Here is a 21,710-nt window from a genome sequence, read left to right as displayed (position 1 = left end):
TCTTGACAACTGTCTGATATAGTAAACAAAAAGCTTTCTTTTTCATTGTTTCCTTTTGCTGAAAACTCGGGCATCCTTAAAAATGAGGAGGGTGAAAAGACTGTGGCTGCTAAAACAAATGTGAAACCATCAAGATGAGACTCTCTTTTTCAGTGCCAGCAAACACTCTTTGTTTGGGCAAAGATGCTATCGACTCAAGAGTGATAGGGAATGAAGGCAGAAACCACTGCAGTGCTTCCCTTGAGATTAGGACAAAGTCTTTCCAGTCAAGCAGACTAATCGGAAAACACAAATACCAAAAGGTCCTTCACCCTTACTGTGATTACCCGAGGCAGAGCCAGAAGGTCAGCAGCTGTATACGTTCATTTTCTGTCCCCTCTCAAGCTTAGTATATTGGGTCAAAATGGACTACAGTTTACTTGAAATCTACAGCAGCTGATCTATAGCTTTACCTAGTTTCACAGATAAATCCATAGGATGAACTCACCATTTGTAAAGGCTAAGAATTATAGTACTGCCTTTGATAACGCCCAGTTAACTTTAAAATAGAAAGAGGCCAGCACATTGCTTTAAAAAAGGTTAAGAGTCTCCTAGTTGTGGAACTATACTCTTAAAGGCTGAATCTTGTAACAGCCTTCTTACAAGAGTAACTTACATATCTGCTTACCAGATTGTAATGTAAGGGTTAGAAGGCAGGGAAGAAAACGTGAGGATACCACAAGCACAGCCATTACCAGGCAGGTACCGTCCAGAAAATGCCTTAACCAATCGACTAGCACAGGGCAGTGCTGCAAATAGTCTATGCAGTGCTCTGGCCACAGAGGTGCTTGAAGGTCAGCTGCTGAGTGCTAAGGAGGGGACCAAGCATGGGGCTCTGCAGCTCTCGCCCCAAACAAGAGGGGAGTGGTATGTTGGGGTTCTGCAGAATGTCTCATTTACACCAAAGTGGGGGAATACTGTTTTCCAGATGTCTGAAACCCAGCAGCAAGGACCTCAGAGCAGAGACCAGGGTTCAGATCCTAAGTTTGCCAACTGAGGAACAGACATCATCATGCCTGGCAAGGAATCAGTGCTCAGTAAGTGGTAGCAATTGTTATTTATCAGACAGCAGTAATACCAGGTGTTAAAGGAGTGACCCTCGAAATACACAGCCAAGAACCATGTAACTATGATGTGACATTACGTAACCTTTATTCAATTAGTGCATCCCTTGGCCAAAAATAAAAATACCTCTCATGAACCCACTTTATCCTTTAGGAGCTAAAGATGTGGCACTCAGGAACCAACAGGTTTTCAAAGACCAACCACAGAAGGAAGGAGGTGAAGAAGGAAGGAAGGAAAGAAGGACGGGACCAACAAGAGGGAAGAGAGGGGAGGAAGAGGGAAGGGAGAAAGAAAAAGAGTGAAAGAGACAAGGAACAGCTCCAAGATATGAAAGACAGTCACAAAATAAAAACTAATACATGATTGTCCCTACTAAAGAATGATATTCAAGAATTTCAGTATTTATAAATATTCCACTATATGTTTAAATAACTTGTAAATTAGATTTTCTTCACTATAATTACCAAGAATGTACCAGGATGGCAGAGAAACCACAACTTCAAATGGGGATGACATACTCAAAACCATTTTTTTTTTTTTACACATTTTCAACTACTACAGCAATATACACACATACAAAATGTGTGACGTGGGCCCTTTAAATCCATCTAATACACTATAATGAGAGCCTCCAACAGTAAGAGGCCCTGGAGTCTTAAAACAGCTTCCCTTTCAGGTTTACCTCAAGGTGAAGCCATCTCCTCTGTGTCCCATCACACTGCAGGGGAAAGTAATGGCAGAAACCAAAGATCAGACATAGGGGAGAAAAACAGCAAGGCCAAGATACCCACAGTCTTCCTCTTCACCTGCAGAACTCTTGAAAAGCATCAGTCTGAATCAATCGTTAAGGCCATTACCACTGCCAAGGCACCTCCCCAAGCTACAACCCCTGGACTAACTGAAGGTGCGACCATCACCAGACATCAGAGGCACGGAGGCTCACCTGCTTTATTTTGTTTCGGGAGTTAGTGATGCGCTCAGTGATGCTCTGGTACGTGCGAATGGCTGTGGTCAATTCTGTGTAGTGCTGCACGATCAGTTCATCCAGGTCGCGGTCACACTTCTCATAGGCTTCTTCCAGCCGCCCCTTCTCGTTTTCTCTGTCCTCAACATCATCACTGGTAGACAGGGTCCTGGTCAAGACAGAATGTATCAAGCTGAGTCAAATTTAAAACCAGAAAGTAGAAGAAAGATGAGGTAGTCAATGAGAGCACATGCATCTAACCAGGAAATGAAACAAGTTACTAAGAGAAAATACAAAACCACCCATATAGTCAATTCCAGTAGCAATCTAAGTGGATTTATTGGTGGTTGATCCAAGAAGTCTGTCCCTTCACTTTTCCCCTTGGCATAGTCAGGTACCAGGCAACATGAACTTGGCAAGAGTCTGGGCAGGTTTCAATTCGTTTGAGTGAATCCTAGTATTTCCAGTCCCCTTACCAGTGAGAGGTCTGGCCAATGAGACCTAAGGACTTCTAGGAAGAGTTTTCTTGCAGGGGAAGCAGGCCCATTTTCCCAACACTGGGTCTGGTTATACGAAGCTAAGATACTCAAACAAGTTAGCCATCTTACAACCCTGGAAGGGAAAGCCAAGAGAAATGCCAGCTACCGCCATTACGTCATTGGGCCATGGAAGCAGCCAACAGTCAGCTGCCTTATCTCTAGACTTCTTCTGGGAAGATAATAAATACCCATTTCTTAAGTCACTTTCACTTGGTCTTCTTTTTATGTACAGCCAAACACTATAAAACTGCTCCTATGCTGAGGAACCACTTTGCAAACAGTTCATTCAAATGACCTGAATTTGGTACAGAGCCCCCAGCGGCCTGGAAATCAGGTCACAGTAATTCTAAAACCCACTACAACGGCAATAATATCAGCTATACTACAAGACAGCCCCTGCATTTACCATTCTTCCAACAGTACTAACAAGACTGATACTAATCAACAATAAGCAGGGGATGAGATAGATACTTATTAAAAATCTTTCAATAACTTAGTTTGATACATGGGCCACAGATCTTTGTTTCCTCCTTTATCTTTCTTGGATAATTTTTTTTTAATTTAGTGTTATAATCAGTAACAAAGAAACCTTTTTCTCTTATCTGTTGGCTGCGGTAATTTAGAGTTTCATTAAATTCCCTCGGATTTGTCAGCTTATACATTCAGCGTACTTTGTTTCATTTATCTTTTTTAATTTAGGGAGGGGGTAGTTTAGGCTCTCAGTGATGGATGTAATCAATTATAAGTCCATCATTAGAACTGCTTTCAGAGATGGTCTGTCAGTGAATCAATCACATATCCACTTTTAGATTTTTGCTGGCAAAATACTGTAGAACAGTCTTCTCCAAACTGTCATTTAGAGTAAAAGATCTTAATTTGTGAGTCACATAATATATAAAACTTCATTTTCAATTTAGAGGGGGATTCAGCAGGCCAGTCTCTGACTGCAATCTAACCTCTAGAAAGAATTCTCTAAATGTGTTAGGGTAGTCAAGAGATGGGGTCCAGCATGAAATGGAGGTGGGGAGGGTGGGGACAGAAATTCAATGAAGGACTGCAGGGTACACTCAGAAAGGCAATGCAGTGGGAACCCCAAGACTTGAAGGAAGGCCTTTACCATGCCAGGTCCCGTGCCCACCTCTGTCAACTGGTGAGCCTATACCAGGCCATCACCAAGCTTAATTTCAGGTAGAAAATACCACACAAGCATTTGAGTAATACAGGTAATCAGAGTAGCAAACTTAGGGGGAGTCTGGTTTCAAGGATGGACCTACCAATATTACTTGCAATATTTGGGTCCTAGGTGGCTAAGCATGCCTTCCTGTTGTTTCTACAACACAAAACTTTGCTCTTTTCATCTGAAACCTTCCAGGCTATTGATCTTAAGTAAAGCACAATTAGAAAATAACTTCAAATTATCAAATAACTTCAATTTATCAACAGTCCCAAAGGGAAGAATTCCTAGATACTTAACTCTATTTCCCCCTTGTCACAGCAAACAGCCACAGACTTTTCAAAGCTACAGTGGATCAGTCTGCCATCTTTATGATGCTTTGCATAATTTCCTCTCCACCGCCATTTGTGGAAAGAAACATGCCCAACAGTCACACTGTTTATATCAACTACCACAACTACCATTAAGGAAAATGTCAGGCTGAAAGACAGGACACCTTCTTGGGCATCACCTGTCACTGTAACATATTACTACCGCATTAGGAATTATTCAGAAAACAGAAAGGGTTACTAAAATGAAGATGACATAGTAAATCGGGGCTATAAGGGGTGGGTTTCAGCTCCTATTTTCATTTTCAGAGACAATATTTATATAAGGAAATCGCCTGAGCCATGTTTGCCCCACATATGAAATTCACCCTCCTGATGTAAACTGGGCTGAGTGACATTTTGCCTTTAGTCAAAAATACTTACATTAGAGAACTCTGAGAGAACAAAACTGTTAAAAGGTTTGGGGGTTTTGTAATTAGAGAAAAGAAAAGCAGTGATAATAATAGCCACTAACATCTAGAGAGGCTGCACATTTTATAGATGGTTAGTCCTCAGAACAGCCCACTGGAGCAGGTCCTGTTAGCATCCTTCCTCTGCTTTTTACAGATGAAGCAGCTAAGATTTGAAGAGGGTACATTAATTTGCCCCACCTCACAATGAGGGTAAGGGGTAGTACCGTCTGTTTTTAGATTATGCTCCCAACGGGTGGGTAATGGCTCAGTGGCAGAATGTGTGCTTAGCATGCACGAGGTCCTGGGTTCAATCCCCAGTACCTTCATTAAAAAAAAATAATTTTTAAAATTAAAAAAAAAAAGATTACACTCCTAACTGATAGAGTCATGGGCTCTTGAACCGAAATGCCTAGACTAGAACCTTGGCTCCCCCATTTACTGCCCATATGACCTTGGTCAGGGTATCTCATTTTGCTCACCTATACAATGCGGGTAGTAAGTATACCTTCCTTACAGGGTTGTAGCTGAGAATTAAATGAGATCAGACAAAGCCCAGCCTATCAATAGCACTGGCGATGGTGGCTGGCTGTCACTGTTACAACAGCAGTATTTACAGCGGTCCAGGCAGTGGCAGTTTTCCCAAATGTCATGGAAATGACACCCTTTGGAGACAAAAGGTTCAGATTCCATCAACCCCAAACACTAGATCATTTGGCCCTGGGCCTGGGTTTCGACCTCTCTTTCACCTTACTCCTCTCCTTAACGTCAAGAACTGTGAAGACTCTGAGATTTTATCCTACTTACAAGCTAACAAGTTAGCCTGCCACAGTGTCATGGATGTTTGTAGAAGTCACAAAACCTGGGTCGGAAGCTAAGGATTTAATTATTCATAGCACAGCAAGCAGCAGGAGCATCAGCCTATTTGTAACAGTTCTCCTTGCCTCCAAGTCCCATGGGCATCAGGCAGATGGGCCCAAGTGAATGCCTGCAGATGAAATCTGAGCTTAGAAAACTGAATCTCTTATACTGGACGGTAAATACTGCCTGCCTTTTGCTCTGGAGGGAGGTATTATCTCTATCTTCCAAACATCCAAACATGTCAAACACACATTCTCGACAAAGACTGTCTAAAACAGGCACCAGTGTTCTGCTCACAGGAACTTCAAAACACAACCCTCCCAGGGAACCGAATTCATTGGGTTCCTCCAGGGACTGCACGGTGTCAAGCAAGAGTAGACAATAAACAAAGATTCATTTCCAACCTGTTTCCTTTTCTGCAAAGTGAGACCACGATAAATATTTGCAAAATGAAAGAATGATAGGCAGTAAGAGCAGATTAATTCTAGGGAGAAAGTTCCCCCATGTGCTACAAAAACCCAGCAGATTTCAGTGCAGGACTATCCCACTTGTAGCCAGGACACTTGACCTGAACTGATAGCAGGGTAGGGGAGAAATTGTGTCATCCAGCTTACCCCACCAGCCAGGTCAGGAACCTCTCTTCAGCCTTCTAAGCCTCTGTTCCAGGGAAAGCTCACGAGCTCACAGAGCCTTTCACTGCAATTCTGAACAGCTCAACTTGTTACAAAGCCTTTCATTTAAATAAAATAAAATCAGCCTCTTTGTAATGTCTACCCACGGATCCTAGTTCCACCTTTTTCAGTGAGTCTATTCCCTCTTCCATAAAGTTTCACTTTAAATGGTAAAGGACTCTCAATACTTCTTTCTTCTCAGGTTCAACACCTCCAATTTCTTCAGTTGTTTCTTCCACAACATGGTTTCCATGCAGCCCATCATCCTTGCTAATTTCTTCCAGTCCCCTTGAAAACGGTAACACCCATATATGACTTACTACATACCTGCACTAGTCTAAGTGGTTTACACATAATAATTCATTTGTTCCTGCAACAACCTTGTGAACTAGGTCCACTGTTCGCCCTTTTTACACATGAAGAGACTGAGCTGTGTGTTCGAGAACTTTTAAGTACTAGAGCCAGGCCTCCAATCTGGATACTTTGGCTCTTAAAAGGTTCCCTATCCTGCCTTTCAAGACGTGGTACTCAGAACCGACACAACATATGGTGTGACCAGTCCACGCAGGAAAAGGTTTTATATCCCATAATATGGGCACTATATTTCTAATAACGTAGCCTTAAATGACATAGTATTTTTGTAAATATTGAGTCCAAAAATTATCCAAGATCCCGCTGACAGTAATTCCTGAGAAGCTCTCATCCTATACTTGAGAAATTTTAAAACCAAATGCACAAACATACATGCATCCCTGTGCTCAACACCTTGGGAAGGGACGCTGCAAGTGAGGCACATGATATAAATTACTGAGTGTCTACTTTATACACCAGACAACGCAGTGGTTATTTTGCACACAGTCTAAAGCAATACTAAAACTGGTCTGGTAAGGCAGCATCACTGCACTTTTTACAAATAAGAAATCAGAGGAACAGAGAGGTAAAGCAACTTGCACACATGTATACAGCTAACAACTTCAGTATTGGAATTAAAGCTAAGTATACTTGACTCCAAAGCCCACGCCCTTCCCACTTACACATGTTATGAAAATCTGTTTTTCCTGCTTTCCACTCCTGAGCTGCAGGACTGCACCCAAGTCAAGCTATAGATCAACATAAAGAGAGTCGAGTTGAACTGAAGATGTAAACAGAGCACTTGGCAGCATTTTTTTTTTTTTAGTAGTAACAAGCTTTTTTTCTTACATTATTCTTTTTTTTTAATTGAAGTATAGCTGATTTACAATGCTGTGTTAATTTCTGGTGTACAGCATAGTGATCCAGCTATACACATACATATTCTTCTTCATGTTCTTTTTCATTTTAGGCCATTACAAGGTATCGGCAATAGTTCCCTGTGCTTCACAACAGCAATAGTCTAATCTGGACAAGAAGGTCTAAAAAGCATGAGCTAAAAGACATGGAGCAAAGAAGAAACTATCTGAAGTTTCCACCCAAACATGCCTTCGAGTTACTGAATCATACTTTAGAGATTTTTCCATTCCTATCTCAAAACCATTATGCTTTATTGCCAAGTTCATGGAGGAACATCAAAGCATAGATCGCAGTTAGGCTGGAAACAGAGACATTTCTGGATCACTGAGGACTTTTCACTAAGACAGCTCTGGCATTTTGCATGATGAATCACATCTCTAACCATGACTAATTAATCCCAAGAAGGAACTTATTTATCTAATGGGCTAAAAGGACCATGGTACACGTGTTAAGCTATTGTTAACAGTACCTAGTGGGAACATGTATGCTAAATGGTTCTCATGAATTCACAGCCATCAGCTCCAAGCCAGCCCTATAAATAAGCATAAAAACCCAGGGTACATAACTGCAGATCTAACACTGAATTTGTCAGTTTCCTTTTTTGATACCCGCTTGTGTATTTCAGTGCAGCTGGTCAAGTGTTTTGAAAGGAAAATAACTAGTCACCATCACTGGCTCCTTCCACAGAGCAATTTTGCTTTCACTTTGGACTTAAGAGTAATGGAGTCCAGACAGGATAAAGTACACAAAAGTCGATATTACTCTTCAAAAGACAAAAGGAACATAAAATAAAACAAAAAGGACACCTATGAAAATAGTCACCCAAAGGTAACCCATCACTCAAGAGGAACAATAACCTTCAGTCAAAGAACAAGCGGATGCAAGAAGAAAAAGCACAAGTCTAGAATACTACCATTAGGGATGCACCAGAAGTGTCTTACTCCTCTCACCAAATCATGTCAAACCTGAGGTGTCTGAAATTTTCAAGCTCTCTGACCTTCGGCAAGTCACTTAACATCTCTGGGTCTGTTTCTTTCCTTGTCAAACAGACAAAATAATAAGCATACCTGCCTCACCAGGTTATCATGAGGACTGGAGAAGTGTGTGAATGTGCTTTGTAAAATATAAAGTGCCCTCAATGTGCGGGGTGACCAATTATTAGCAAGAAAAATAAATCATCTATGAATCACAACATTGTTAGCCTAAATCCCCTAAAGCCTCCCCCATTCGAAAATTCCTGAGGATGTATATTTATGAACTGAGATTGGACCTTTTTTCTATGTTTTTATGGTCCTAGTACATTAAGTGCTTAGGACAAGCTAAATAATGAGTAGTAGCAAGATGCAGGATCTGGAGAGGTCATGGAGTTCCCTACCTGGAGACAACTGCAGCTGGATTATCTCACACAAAGAAATGTCTGTTCAAAAATCTCTAGGCAAGGACCCACAATAGTTACATTGACCCTATTTAGTTCTTTCAGTCATTGAACAAATAATTATGACACACCTATGACTCAGCAGGCACTGTTCTAAGTGGCTGGAGATACAGCTGTGAATAAAACCAATCCCTCCCTAATGAAGCTTACACCCGGGTTGGGTTGGGGAAGCCAGCATCAAACAATCTAACATGTGGAGGTGGAGGCGGGGGTGGGGAGGGGCGAGAGCAGTGATAGGAAGAAACAAAGGCGGGGTAAGAGGAGGGGGACTCTTTTACACAAGGAGGCCAGGAATGGCCTCTCAGATCAGGATGGCAGTTGAACGGAGCTTTCTAGAAAGCTGGGGGAGAGAGGGATGGCACTATCTGAGGAAACTGACTCCAGAGACAACAGAAGATGCACCAGCCCTGAAGAAGGACATGTTTGGCCTGTTCAAGGAACTGAGAATGGCCAGGAAGTCCATGTGCTTCAGAGAAGTGCGAGGGTGACAGGGACAGCAGATGAGGTCCAGGAGTAAGCTAGGAGCCAGATCAGATACCAATTTGCAGATTTTTACTCAAAGTGTTCTTTGAAGTCACTTGGGAGTTAGCACCCAGGCACAGCATAAGAGCTTTCAACCAGCATTTAAATGGTGAATGAGTAACTATTTACCCTCTCATTCTGTCCTATCTCTTTCCAAAATAATTTGAAATGGTTTGTACAAGAAGGTGGATAATACATATGAGAAAGGGGAACTAGTCAAAGAGATGCAGGACAACAAAGCCATACAAGTGTAAAACACAAGGTACACAGGTCATATGGATAAACAGTGTATTTGAAATGAGCCCCCAATCCCACTTTGAGGTTCCTACTAGCCAATGCAAAAACAGAATGACAGCCAGTTATGTAATTCTCATTATCAGAAAGATTCCAATTCTCCTAAGGAAGTGAACTTTAAACTAGTACTAAATTCTAAAAAAGGTTCACTTAAAACAATAAGGAAGATATTATACAATATAGTGAACAATGTCCTCAACAGCTTTCTAAAAACAAAGTAATGGGGATGGGGCAGGGATGGATATAGCTCAGTGGTAGAGTATGTGCTTGCATGTGTGAGGTCCTAGGTTCAATGCCCAGTACCTCCATCAAAAAATAAAATAAAAACAAAGTAATTTTACGTGGCCATTTTTTATACGTTCCTTCAAGAATGTAACATTACAACACAACTCAGACCGAAAGACTTTGAAAGACTGAATTAAGCTTTCCAATGATCCACTTTAACCTACAAATGTGTGGAATTTAAACAACTAAATGGATCAGATCATGTTTCATTAACTTCCTCCTCTCAACAAGCCTTTTGATAGTTCCAGCCGACCAGCAGTTCTTTGAAGAGCATCCACAGTACAAGCGCTTGGTGTTAGAGGGCTAACAGAGGACTGTCACACACTGTAAGACAGAAAAGCACGAGTAAGGCTGACAACCAGTTGTGAAAAATCGGCCTGACCATGGCTCTTACCTGAGCCTCAAGACTGCCAGACTCACTCTGGAAGCTTTTTAGGGCTGTGAGAAAATATGCTGTTTACCCAGTCCATGCTTTCTGTTACAGAAGCCTGAGCAGAATAACACACCACCCTGTAAGACCCAGGGAGCATTATTTTTCCTGGGTAAAATCTCAAGGCAAGTGTCATCAGTCACCCCATTTAACAATAGCAACATACTCTTCCCCAAGAAGAGTTAATTGCCTGATCAAGTCTCAGATAACTAAACTAATTAACCTGCTATAAGAAATATTTAACATAATACACCTGAATTTTGGTGACACCTGCAGAATAATTAGCATTAAGTCACGCTTTCTGAAAACAGTTAATATGCTTAATTGTCGACTAAGGGCATTCCTTGTTGGCATCCTATGACCTCCCCTCCAGGAATAATATAGATTAACGAAACAATTAATAGAAATCCCTTCAAGCAACTCAGAAAAACTAATTACAAGTAAGGCTCCACATATCCAGAAATCACTTATCAGGAAGCTACAGCTCTACGGAGCAAAATCTACAATGAGAATCAAATCTCAGTGATCCCCATTCTGGGAACTCCTCAAAAATGGGCCTCTGAGCAGACAAACTAGATGTCGCTGAGCCCCTGCACGTTTTATGCAAGCAGCTGACCCCACAGTGAGCGTGGCCTTCTCGCCTGTTAGGACAATTCTAATGAATTGTTTTAACTGCATAACAGAACGAGCACCAGAATACTGACAAAATATCGTAACACATGATCATACAGCCAGAACTATTATTAAACTCTCAACAAACATTCAAGGGTTAACTAGTTTCAGAACCTCACTCCAAGTAGGAAGAAGATGAACAAGTAGCTTATTGATCTTTCTAGAACCTAACATTCCTTTCTGGTTTTGATCACAACACAGGGAGAAAAAAAAAAGTCTAGAGCTGACATGATTCTTGAAAAAGTGAATTCTATTTTCTTTCCCAGACCGCTTTTAACTAAGATACTAGGTTACACTGTTAGATCCACTCAGCCCTTATTTCAAAGGGTGAGTCAAGATTTTCTTTTCCTTTCAAATATGTAACAGCCAACCTACAAAAATGCCTGACAGGAACAAACACCTATTTTGTCAGCAGGGGCACTAAAGACAGTTCTAAGCATGAGTAGAGTGAAAGTACAAACTGAAAAGGAGGAAAAGCGGTTACTAAGACTATAAACCCTAACCAGTCAAGTTGAGAAACGGTCTTCAAAGCCTATCATACAAAGCAGAGCACTTTATGTAAGATGAATAGTCTACAAACACTTCCAATGAAATATAAAAATAAGAGACCCTCATTGTAATTCTTGGTTGTTTGAAAAAAATCAGACATTAAATGTATGAGACGTGTATCACTATATAATCACATAAGATATGGCTTCACTCAAAGCATAACCAAATCTACATTACACTTTTAAATCGGATTTTATTATATTGAATTATACACTGCAATTGCTTGTTTCTTAATTATGTCTTATTAGATCCCACAAAATACAAGATAATCCTGTCCCAACTGATAGCAATTCAAATGACAAGCCCCTCTGAAAAAGTTTTCTGATGCATAAAAACAACATCCTTTGATTCACTACAGAGATTCATTTAATACCAAGTGACAGGAAACAATTTCTGCTTTCAAGTCAAGTGAAAATTCACTGGTGACTTACCTCAGACAGCACTTAAGCCCAATTACTACACCCAACACATGCAGTTTTTCAGTATTTCAATTAACTCAGTTATACAAACCACTTTCAGAGACCGAAAGCTATCAATCTTGTAGCCAACAGAGAAGGCCGTTACCAAAATTAAGTGAAACCACCCCTACTAAAGCATAAAACAGCCCAGGGATGACGAAGTCCACATAAAATCTCCCGCACCCTGACTGAACCAAACTTTACCTCTTTCCATTTCAAGCCCCATATCGTTAAAGCACTGTCTTTAGTCACCTCATTTTTCACCTCCAGTACAGTAATTTTGTTACTACAACACATTATAGTATTTGATAATTTTTTAACGTGTATGCTATTTCCTAATGAGAAGTTTCTAGGGAGTTCTTCAGAAACACTTTTTTAAAAAAAATAAGTCACCTTTAGTGTGGTATAATTCCTGTATACTACACATATATCAGATGTACAATTTTATGAATTCTGATAGATTTATATGCCTATGAGACCACCACCACAATCAAGTTAGCTAACATTTCCATCACTCCCCAAGAGATGCAAATTTCAAACTCCCAATTTATCCCTTCCCACCCTCTTTATGCCCTGGTAACCCTAAGTTTGTTCAGTTTGTGAGTCTAGAAACAGGGTTTTACAAGATATTATTAGATGGTATGTTGTAATGGGTCATTCTGGAAATTCTGGGTTACACAAATTGAAGTAGGTTTCCTAACTACATTCATTTTCAGGAGACTTTAGTATGCTCATGTACAGGTGTGTCTGGGTGGAGGGGACATGATTATGTAGCATTTCTGCAATTTATCTACAGAACCTTGTAACTCCCACCACCTTCCCTCTCCCCAGCATATAAACGTACATACAAAACATATGTTCTTATGGAAATTTTCAAACACGGACAAAAATTAAGAGACTCTGGAACAAACTCAGCTTCAACAATTACCAACATATTCCCATCTGGTTTCATCTATACCATCCCTGACTCCAACTTTCTTCCCAGTTATTCTGAAGCAAATCCTAGACAATATCATTTTTATTGGTATATATTTCAGCATGTATCGCTTAAGAACAATTTTTTTTTTAAATAGCCATATCATTATCTCAGCTTTAAAAGAATGTTAACAATGCTAACTGGTTTCTTATACCTATTTTCATGACGAAATTAGGTCCTAAGGGCTACTCAGACTTTAACACTCATTCCATTCACCTGAGAATCATTGTTAATCACTGCTTAAACAGCAGGTTCAGCTCAGGTGGTGCTTGAGAGTCTGCACTTCTAACACATTCTCAAATGATTATTTTGAATAAAAAATAATGTCTCCCATAATATTCAGCACAATGATAGGTACCAAGTTTCCAATGGAAAAACACCTTCTGAATTATGTGCCTCTGGTTTTTTTTGCAAGGGCTTTATTAACTTTTAAAACAATAAAAAAAATTTTAAGAAGGTTCTAAGGATCTTGAAATACTTTTTCTTACTGTGTCAATTGATACATGAGAATTTTCCCTCGTAAATTCCTGTTAAATGCTGAGTTTCTATGTTTTTCAAGGTGAAAAAAACACAAAGGACTGGCTACTATAAGGACCAAGGTTGTAACTCATTTCATAGCTTGAAAGGAGTTCACAAAAATACACGAGACAGCTGAGTATGAGACAGTGGGGAGCAGAGCCCACCCCTGCAAACCGGAAAACGCAACACAGGGCACAAGCATCCAAATGCAAAAAACAAAAAAACAAGACGAAGTTACGACCAACAGAAAGACCACCACCCAGAGAAAACCCATTTACCAGCCACGCTAGACCTCAGGCGAACAATAAACAATACCATCACAAGTATTGAATGAACAAAACCAAAAAGAACTATATTTTTTAAAATAAATAAATATATAAACAAATGCATACTAGTTCTAAGGCATTTCTAAGAGTTCTAAAGGAAAAGTTCCTCAAAAAGTACTATGTGAAATAAACTAAATACTGTGCAAAATCAGAAAGAAGTTCAGGGCTGAGATACCTAGTTTGCTTTCCTGCCACCGCTTTATTTAGTATATCTCATTACCTTTTCCTTCCTCTCTGAAGCATATGCAACCCACAATCTGACCCATGAAAATTAATCTTTAAAGATTTTTTTTAATATGAAGCATTGATAGACTATTACTCATGGATTGGATAAAATAACAAGAAATGATTTACCCTCCCACCCGAAACAACTAACAAAACAGGTTTCAAAACCTTGGACATTAAAGCTGTCAGAAGTTTCCAGAGCCCTGGAGAGGAGAGCTTCACAGAACACTCTGGAGAGCCGCAGAGGAGCTGCTTTAAGTCTTCACCCGAGCATGCGTGGTAGAAAACTACTGAAGGCCACGAAAAGAACCACCTGAAAGGATTAGCGAGAACAATTACCTGAAATTGAAAACAGCCAGGATGAAAAGTCTCATCCTTCGCAGAACGCTGTGCGGGGTACTCAGAAGGACTCTGCCGTAGCACTGAGGCAAAATGGCCCTCGACTGAATGTTGCTCCCGCTCCCAATTAGCAAAATTTAAAACAGGACCTGAACAGCCACGCTGTTTCCAAGTGCTTAACCACATCCCAGAACAAAGCTCAAAAATACTTAGAGGAAAACAAAAATATCCACTATCAGTACCCAAGAAGATAAAATTCACAAAATTCAGCATCCAAAAAGTACAAAGGAAGCAGGAGCGGCATCAATCAACTCAAACTAACCCAAAAATGACAAGTGATAAAATTCGTAAACAAGAACATTAAAACAGTTATAATACCTATATTCCATATGTTCAAGAAGCTATGGGAAAGACTGAACAAGTAGACAGAGACATTAAAGATATTTTTTAAAGAGCCAAACTGTTAGGTAGCTTAGATAGAAATAAGCACTGGGAAGGGAGAGAGGAAGGGGAAAGGAACAACCCAGAAAACGGCAGTGTGTCTGCATTCATGAAAAAGGACTCCAGAAATTTTAACTTTCTCTAAATGAGAGCCAGTAAAAGAAGGCAGTTAAAATCAAAGCACTGCCGGTGCGCGTGGGATGGGGCGCTGGTATAACCTGACCCAATGAACCCGCCCAAAAGGGGATGGGCGTGCCAGAGCGCAGGGAACCTGAGTTGTCAATCAATCAGTCAATCAATCAATCAATCAGGAAACCAGGATCTAAAAACAGGAAAAACAAAGGAACCGCGCCATTTTTCCTCTCTTGGATTGGCCCGCTCCCAGTTCTCGGAAGTGGACTATCTTTTACTATTTCTTTTTTTACTTCACTAATAAAAATCTTGCTTATATCATGCTTTCCGTCTCTCGTCAAAAACTTTTTTTTTCGGGTGACTAAGGACCGATGTAATTCTTATTTTCCTTTCCCCGGTAACAAAACTTCTTAGAGAGCAAAACCACAATCTAATAAAAATTACATTACACGGAATTAACAGCAGATTAGGAACTGCAGAAAAGATTAGTGAGCTTGACTACACAGCATTAGAAACTATACAAAAGGGAACACTAAGAAAGAAAAGACACTCCCCCCGCCAAAAAAGAAAAATAGAACATCAGCAATCAGTGAGCTGTGGGAGAATTTCAAGTGTCTTAAAATACTTAGAGGTACATCTAACAATATGTAAGACTTGACACTGAAATCTACTCAAAAAAAAAAGTGCTGAGAGGAATTAAATGGAGAGATACCTTGTCCATGGATCAGAAGGCTCATATTGTTAAGATGTCAAATCTCCCATATTAATCAGTACACTCAACGCAGTCCCAACCAAAATCCCAGCAGGTTTTACTTTATAAATTGATTAGTTAATTCTAAAACTGACATGGAAAGCAAAGGACCTAGAATAGCCAAAATAACTTCGAAAAAGTAGAATACCATTGGAAAGCTTACACTATCAATCTCCAACACTTATTAAAAAAAAAAAAAAAAGTAATCAAGACTGTGTGGTATTGTCATTAAGACAAACGAATGGAACAGACTAGAGAGTCAGGATATAGTCCCATGCTGGCCAACTGAATTTTGACAAAGGTGCCTAAGAAATTCAGTGAAAGAGGTCTTTTAAAAAATGGTGTTGCAACAACAGAATATCCTTACAAAAAAAAATTAACTGGAAAAAAAATTGACAGGGATGCTGGAAGTCTCCTCTATCTTGACATGGGTAGTGGTTACACAGGCAAACATTTATTTAGCCTCATACTAATATGTGTGTACTTTCTATATGTATGTAGACCTCAAAAATGGAGACAATAAAGTCATATAAGTTTAGCATATAGAGTAAGATCCCATATTCATTTAAAAAGATATTTCTGTCTATTTATCCAACATTTCAGAGAGAGAGAGAGATCTGAAATTAGGTTCACCTAGTATCAATGATAGTAACTTACGGAGGATACAGTTCAGAATATTTTTTACTTTCATCTTCACATTTTTCTAATTTCCCTTGTTTGAAATCTTTATAATGAAGGTATACTATTTTTATAACAATGCAGTGATTTTTCAAAAACTGGAAGCAAAGATATTAACAATAGTTAATTCTGGGTGAAGAGAATCAGTTATTTCTATTTCCTTCCCTGTAATTTTCTATATTTTTTAATTCCCCCACTTAAAAAAAATTTACATAACCAAAAACATATAATATTTATACTATTTTGTTGTGCTAAAAATGTGAACTGTATTATAATTACAACTATTAAGCCTCTGCTTGTACCTGGATAAGATCCACATGAAAACAAAAATAGTATTTTGAAAAATGGGATTTTTGGACAATGTTTCTTTGATGATTTTTTTAAACAAGTTTGTGCAATATAATTTTCATAAAAGAAAATGGGAAAAGCTGCAATGACAACTGTGCATAGAAAGACAACAAAAAGCATGAAATGTGGTTGAAGATCCCACATGCATTCAACAACAGAGAAAAGATAATCTTTTCAACAAATGGTGTGAGAAAAACTAGATATTCACAGGAAAAAAAAATAAAAAAGAATCTAGACAGAGGTGTTATAGCCTTCACAAAAATTAACTCAAAATGATTATGAGACCTAAATATCAAACTCCTAGAAGTCAGCATAGGAGAAAATTTAGATGACCTTGGCAATGGTCAGTAACTTTTTAGCTACACCAAAGACATGACCCATGAAAGAAACAAGTGATAAGCTGGATTTTATTAAAAATTTCTGCTCTGGGAAAGACAAATTCTCTGCCTAGAGAATAAGAAGCCAAACCACAGACAAGGGAAAAATATCTTCAAAACACATATCCACAAACATCCAACAGCATTGTCTAGATGACAGCAGGGCAAACACTCCCCTCTCAATCATGCAGTAGAGAAGAGTAAATAGGGACAGTCCTCAAATACGCAGTTTCTGGCAAGAGCATGGAAAACTACAATATACCACTTGTGGAAGTGTAAATTACTGTCTTTCTGGAGGACATCTTGGCTCTATCCGTCAAAATACAAAACACACATATATTCTAAAGCAGCCATTCCATTTCCATTGCCATGAATTTATACCATGGATATACTGTCCAATGTACATGAATGCTCACTGGAACTTATGTTTAACAGAAGGAAAAAAAAAAAAAAAACAGAAGTACGTGTTAAAAAGGGAGGACTAGGGGCCACCAATTAAATATTTTGGTGTATCCATGTGACAGAATGCTACATAGCCACTAAAAAAATGAGAAAGATCAATGCACTGCTAGAAAAGGTCTCCAAGATAAAGAAAAAGAATTGAACAAAGGTTCAAAAGTGTACACAGTATGATCCCTTTTGTTTTTTGTTTGTTTGTTTTAGTGGAGATACTGGGGATTGAACCCAGGACCTCGTGCGTGTTAAGCGTATACTCCCTATCACTGAGCTACTACCCTCCCCCTCGATTTGTTTAAACAATATATAATATATAATTTTATGACTATTTCTTAAGTACATATAAATACATAAATAATATTATATATTAATATAACTACTATACACATAAATATATATTCTTTTGTTTAAAGATCACACATTCACACACACTTAAATATATTTTTCTCAAGGAACCACAGGACACTTAACAGGGGTATGTTTCAGAAGGGAGATGAACAGGGAGAAAAGCCTACTTTTTTTGTGTATCTTTTAAAACATTTGAATTTTCTAAATATGTAACTAACTTTAGAAAATTATGTATATAATTTAAGAAAATCATATATATAATTTTTTAATGGCAATAAGGGTTATCTAGGGGAAGAAATTACATGCCTTTTGATTTGCTTGTTTATAGTCTTTCTGTCTTCAACAAACATTTTACATTTTATGTCTGTTCATATTTTATATGTATATATACACACAGAAGCATACATATAGCTAAATCTAGTTTCTTTAGCTGACCCTCAAATTATCAAATAATTATCATCTTACTTCAGTTAAACAAGGTTTCCTGGTTATAAAGAGAACATTCTGAAAACTGGAAACATTCTAGTCAACCTACCAAGGATACTTCTGATGAAAAAATTATATTCTGTTTGCTATCTAGCAAACATATTCAAATCAAGTTTCTAACCAGAGGAGCTGGTACTCCTGGAAAGGAGAAAATGAACATCTGAGTGTCTTCTCTGTGCTAAACTGTGCTAGGTACTTTTACATTCTCCTATTTAATCTTTCCAAACCCCACAGCACATTGCATTATTATTCCATTTTACAAGTGACAAATTAAGACACCAGGGCTTTAAGCAATGAGTCCAAGGTTATTTTACATGGATAATACAGTAAGTTTCTACTAACTATATGAGACCTCCCACTGAAGACTGTGACCACATTTATCTATAAGAAATGGCTTGGAAAAAACTGACCATATCACTCAACATTAAAATTCTACGCCTCAAAGCCTGCAAGAAATTTCAACGTTAAAAATTACACAAGGTTAGAAAGTAAAACATGGGTTCCCAAGATATTAATTCTGCATGTTTAGCCAGAAAAAAAATGGGATTTTGCCCCTCACATCCATATATGCTGTCAGGTGCCCCAGGACTTCCAGAAAGTTTATACATGTTTAGTCTCCAGATATTCCAGCAGTGGTTTTCAAACAGTACTGCATCACTAGTGTCAAGACTCCCCAGGATACAAAGAGAGCTGGAAACCCTAAAAAGTATGAGACAGGCTCAAATAAAGAGAGAAGTTGGTGCTGGAAAAACAACACTAACCCCCCAACAACAATATCCAGGACGCTGCTCCAAACAGCAACCACACTCCTTTCCTGCCACAATCTGTGTCATGGACCTCAAAGCTGTCTGTTCAAAGCTCTGATCAAAATGTGGCCTCCTTCAGCAGTTGACTTTGAATTAAATACAGGGCTGACCAAAATGCTCTCTGAGGAGGAAAGGAATTTAACAGGTGTCTTCAAAAAAGGATTTTCTAAGTTTTTGAAATTCCAACTTCTGTGACAACATGAAAGTTGATGAAAATGTGAGCCTTTAACTGCCTTCCAACCTCCTTGACATCTGTAAGCAGAGTCTGTCTACAAAAGCTCTGCTCTGAGGTTTCAATAAGGTCTCCTCAAGTCACAGCCGAAGTTTGTCTTCCCAATTAAACCGGCTATTAAAGGCCAGCTTACAAAGAGCAGACAGTCAACGTTTAATTGAGAAGTAAATCACCTAACAGTAAGTGGTAGACACATTTCCCAATTAAAAATCTGACAAGACCTCACAAAAATAAAATAGCATCTCCAAAATGCCATCTTGCTTATTTCCTGTTTAGAAAGGCTGCCTGGACAGAAAAAAAAAAAAAAAAAAAAAAAGCCTGGGAGTGGGGGCGGGGGGGGGGGTGAGGGGGAGAATCAATAAAAAAGTAGGAAAATGCTGTGTGTGTGTGTGTCCCTTAAACTGTCCAAACTGTACATCAGCAGGTAATCAGGACTCCGTCCACTCAATTAGTTCCATTTTAAAGGGCCACTGGCAAGACTTAAAACCAAAAGCTGTGGTTAACAGCAGCTTCCAAAAGACTCAAGCCCAAACATTGTGTGTCTCCTCATCAAAGCCCTGCCTCATGAAAGAACAACTTCTTCGGCAAAACCCCGGAGTCAACCCTTTGAAACTTCTGACTGTCCTGAAGTGTTTAGTTACAAATTTCACTTACAAGTCCCAAGGTACTTAAATAACCCATCTACCACAGGTAACACTTTCATTGCAATTACACTATACTTCTTTAAATTATTTTGACTTCAAAATACTTTAAAGTGATGGACTTCACACTAGCAAAATAGTCATCAATTAACTGTTTGGTACCATGGCTGCAAATAGTGATGAGATTTAGATATTATCCATGTCTACACTTACCCTGTCCTCAGGGCAAACTCCTATCCACCTGTAGTTTTTCTGCTAGTTAAAACTGTAATGATAAATGCTGTTCCAACTATTAAGGATAGTATGAAAACGTACGATAGTGTTATGCTAATATATAATGTAGTATAGAAATGACATTTTTTACATATCAGAGCAAGAGAACTGAAGGAGAATTTTTAACATTATTCCACCATTCAAATAGGAAAAACAACTGCTCAGTGATAGAAAAAAACGAAGCTAAACTAATCAAACTTTTCGAAAGACAATGGACTCTATCACTAGTAAGGAATTTATTTTGTGACAAACTGACAGGTCCAAGGAAATATGGAAGAAAACTGGCACGTACCAGATACATCTTCAGGGATGCTCAGATTTTATAAACATGAGACTAAAATGGTTTTTCTTTTTGAGGCTTGTTGCCAAAGCAACCAGGAAAGCTACAGTCTTTGAGAGAGAATTTGAAAAGAGGTTAAGGATAAGAGGAGGTAATCAAAGTTTTATGTGAGGAACTTAGAATCATGAATGCAACTGTTTCAAGGGTAACACAAAGAATACAAATTGAACTGATAGACAAAGCAACTTCAGAGTCAAAGAACAATTTACTAACAAGAAATATGCATCCCTCATTCTTTTTATTTCCGTATTATTGAGATATATTTGACATATAACACTGTATTTGCTTAAGGTGCACAACACGATTTGCTACCTGTGTATGTTGCAAAATGATTATCACAGCAAGTTTAGTTAACATCCATCACCTCACAGTTACAATTTTTCTTATGATGAGAACTTTTAAGAGCTACTCTCTTAGCAACTACCTTCCTCTTTCCATTCTACCCTGAAGTACCCTCCTCTGACTCCCCAACCCCCACCCCAAACATCAAAGTACACTACCATTGTCCTCTCATCCACTGCCACTGTTCATGAAATTTAAACCACTGGGTATGTTCAAAAGCACATCAGAGAGGAAGCAACAAGGAGAGTGAGCAACACTCTCACTACAACATCAAAATGTTCCTGGGACTCAAAGAAATATTGAAACACTCCACACTAATAACATTCAGGCTTAAGCAAGTTCATATGCAACCACGAACCCCCATCCTTACTAAACTTGCCCAGGATGCTAGATGTGGATGCTCCATTATAGCTTACTGATAACAGATAGACTAAAGTAAAACTGTCATTCAAGTGATCTGAGGTGGTCAAGGAAAAGAAAGAAAAATGACAGACAATAACATACAAGAGAAGTCAGAGTAAAAGATGCCAAATCATGGTGGTAACGTGAAGGTAATACAGATGGATGTAAGAGATACATGGATAACTACAAAATCGTATTCCATTTATCCAGCAACAGGAGAGTCTGCCTGAGCAACACAAAGGAACAGCCAACCAAACACAACGTATG

The 21,710-nt window shown here is 38.9% G+C and overlaps 1 protein-coding gene across 2 annotated transcripts in view; it reads right to left on the bottom strand.

The window, feature by feature from the left end:
- The window catches only part of EXOC4 (exocyst complex component 4), a 698,176-nt gene that overhangs the window by 674,547 nt on the left and 1,919 nt on the right, over positions 1-21,710 (bottom strand). For both annotated transcript variants that reach the window (XM_032483367.1, XM_032483368.1), the window contains exon 2: positions 2,048-2,237. In XM_032483367.1, coding sequence (XP_032339258.1) covers positions 2,048-2,237 — 190 coding nt within the window. The remainder of the gene's footprint in view (positions 1-2,047; positions 2,238-21,710) is intronic.

This window comes from Camelus ferus, chromosome 7 (genome assembly GCF_009834535.1).
Source record: "Camelus ferus isolate YT-003-E chromosome 7, BCGSAC_Cfer_1.0, whole genome shotgun sequence".
In the NCBI taxonomy this organism is placed as follows: Eukaryota; Metazoa; Chordata; class Mammalia; order Artiodactyla; family Camelidae; genus Camelus; species Camelus ferus.
This window is presented reverse-complemented; position numbering and strand designations above follow the sequence as displayed.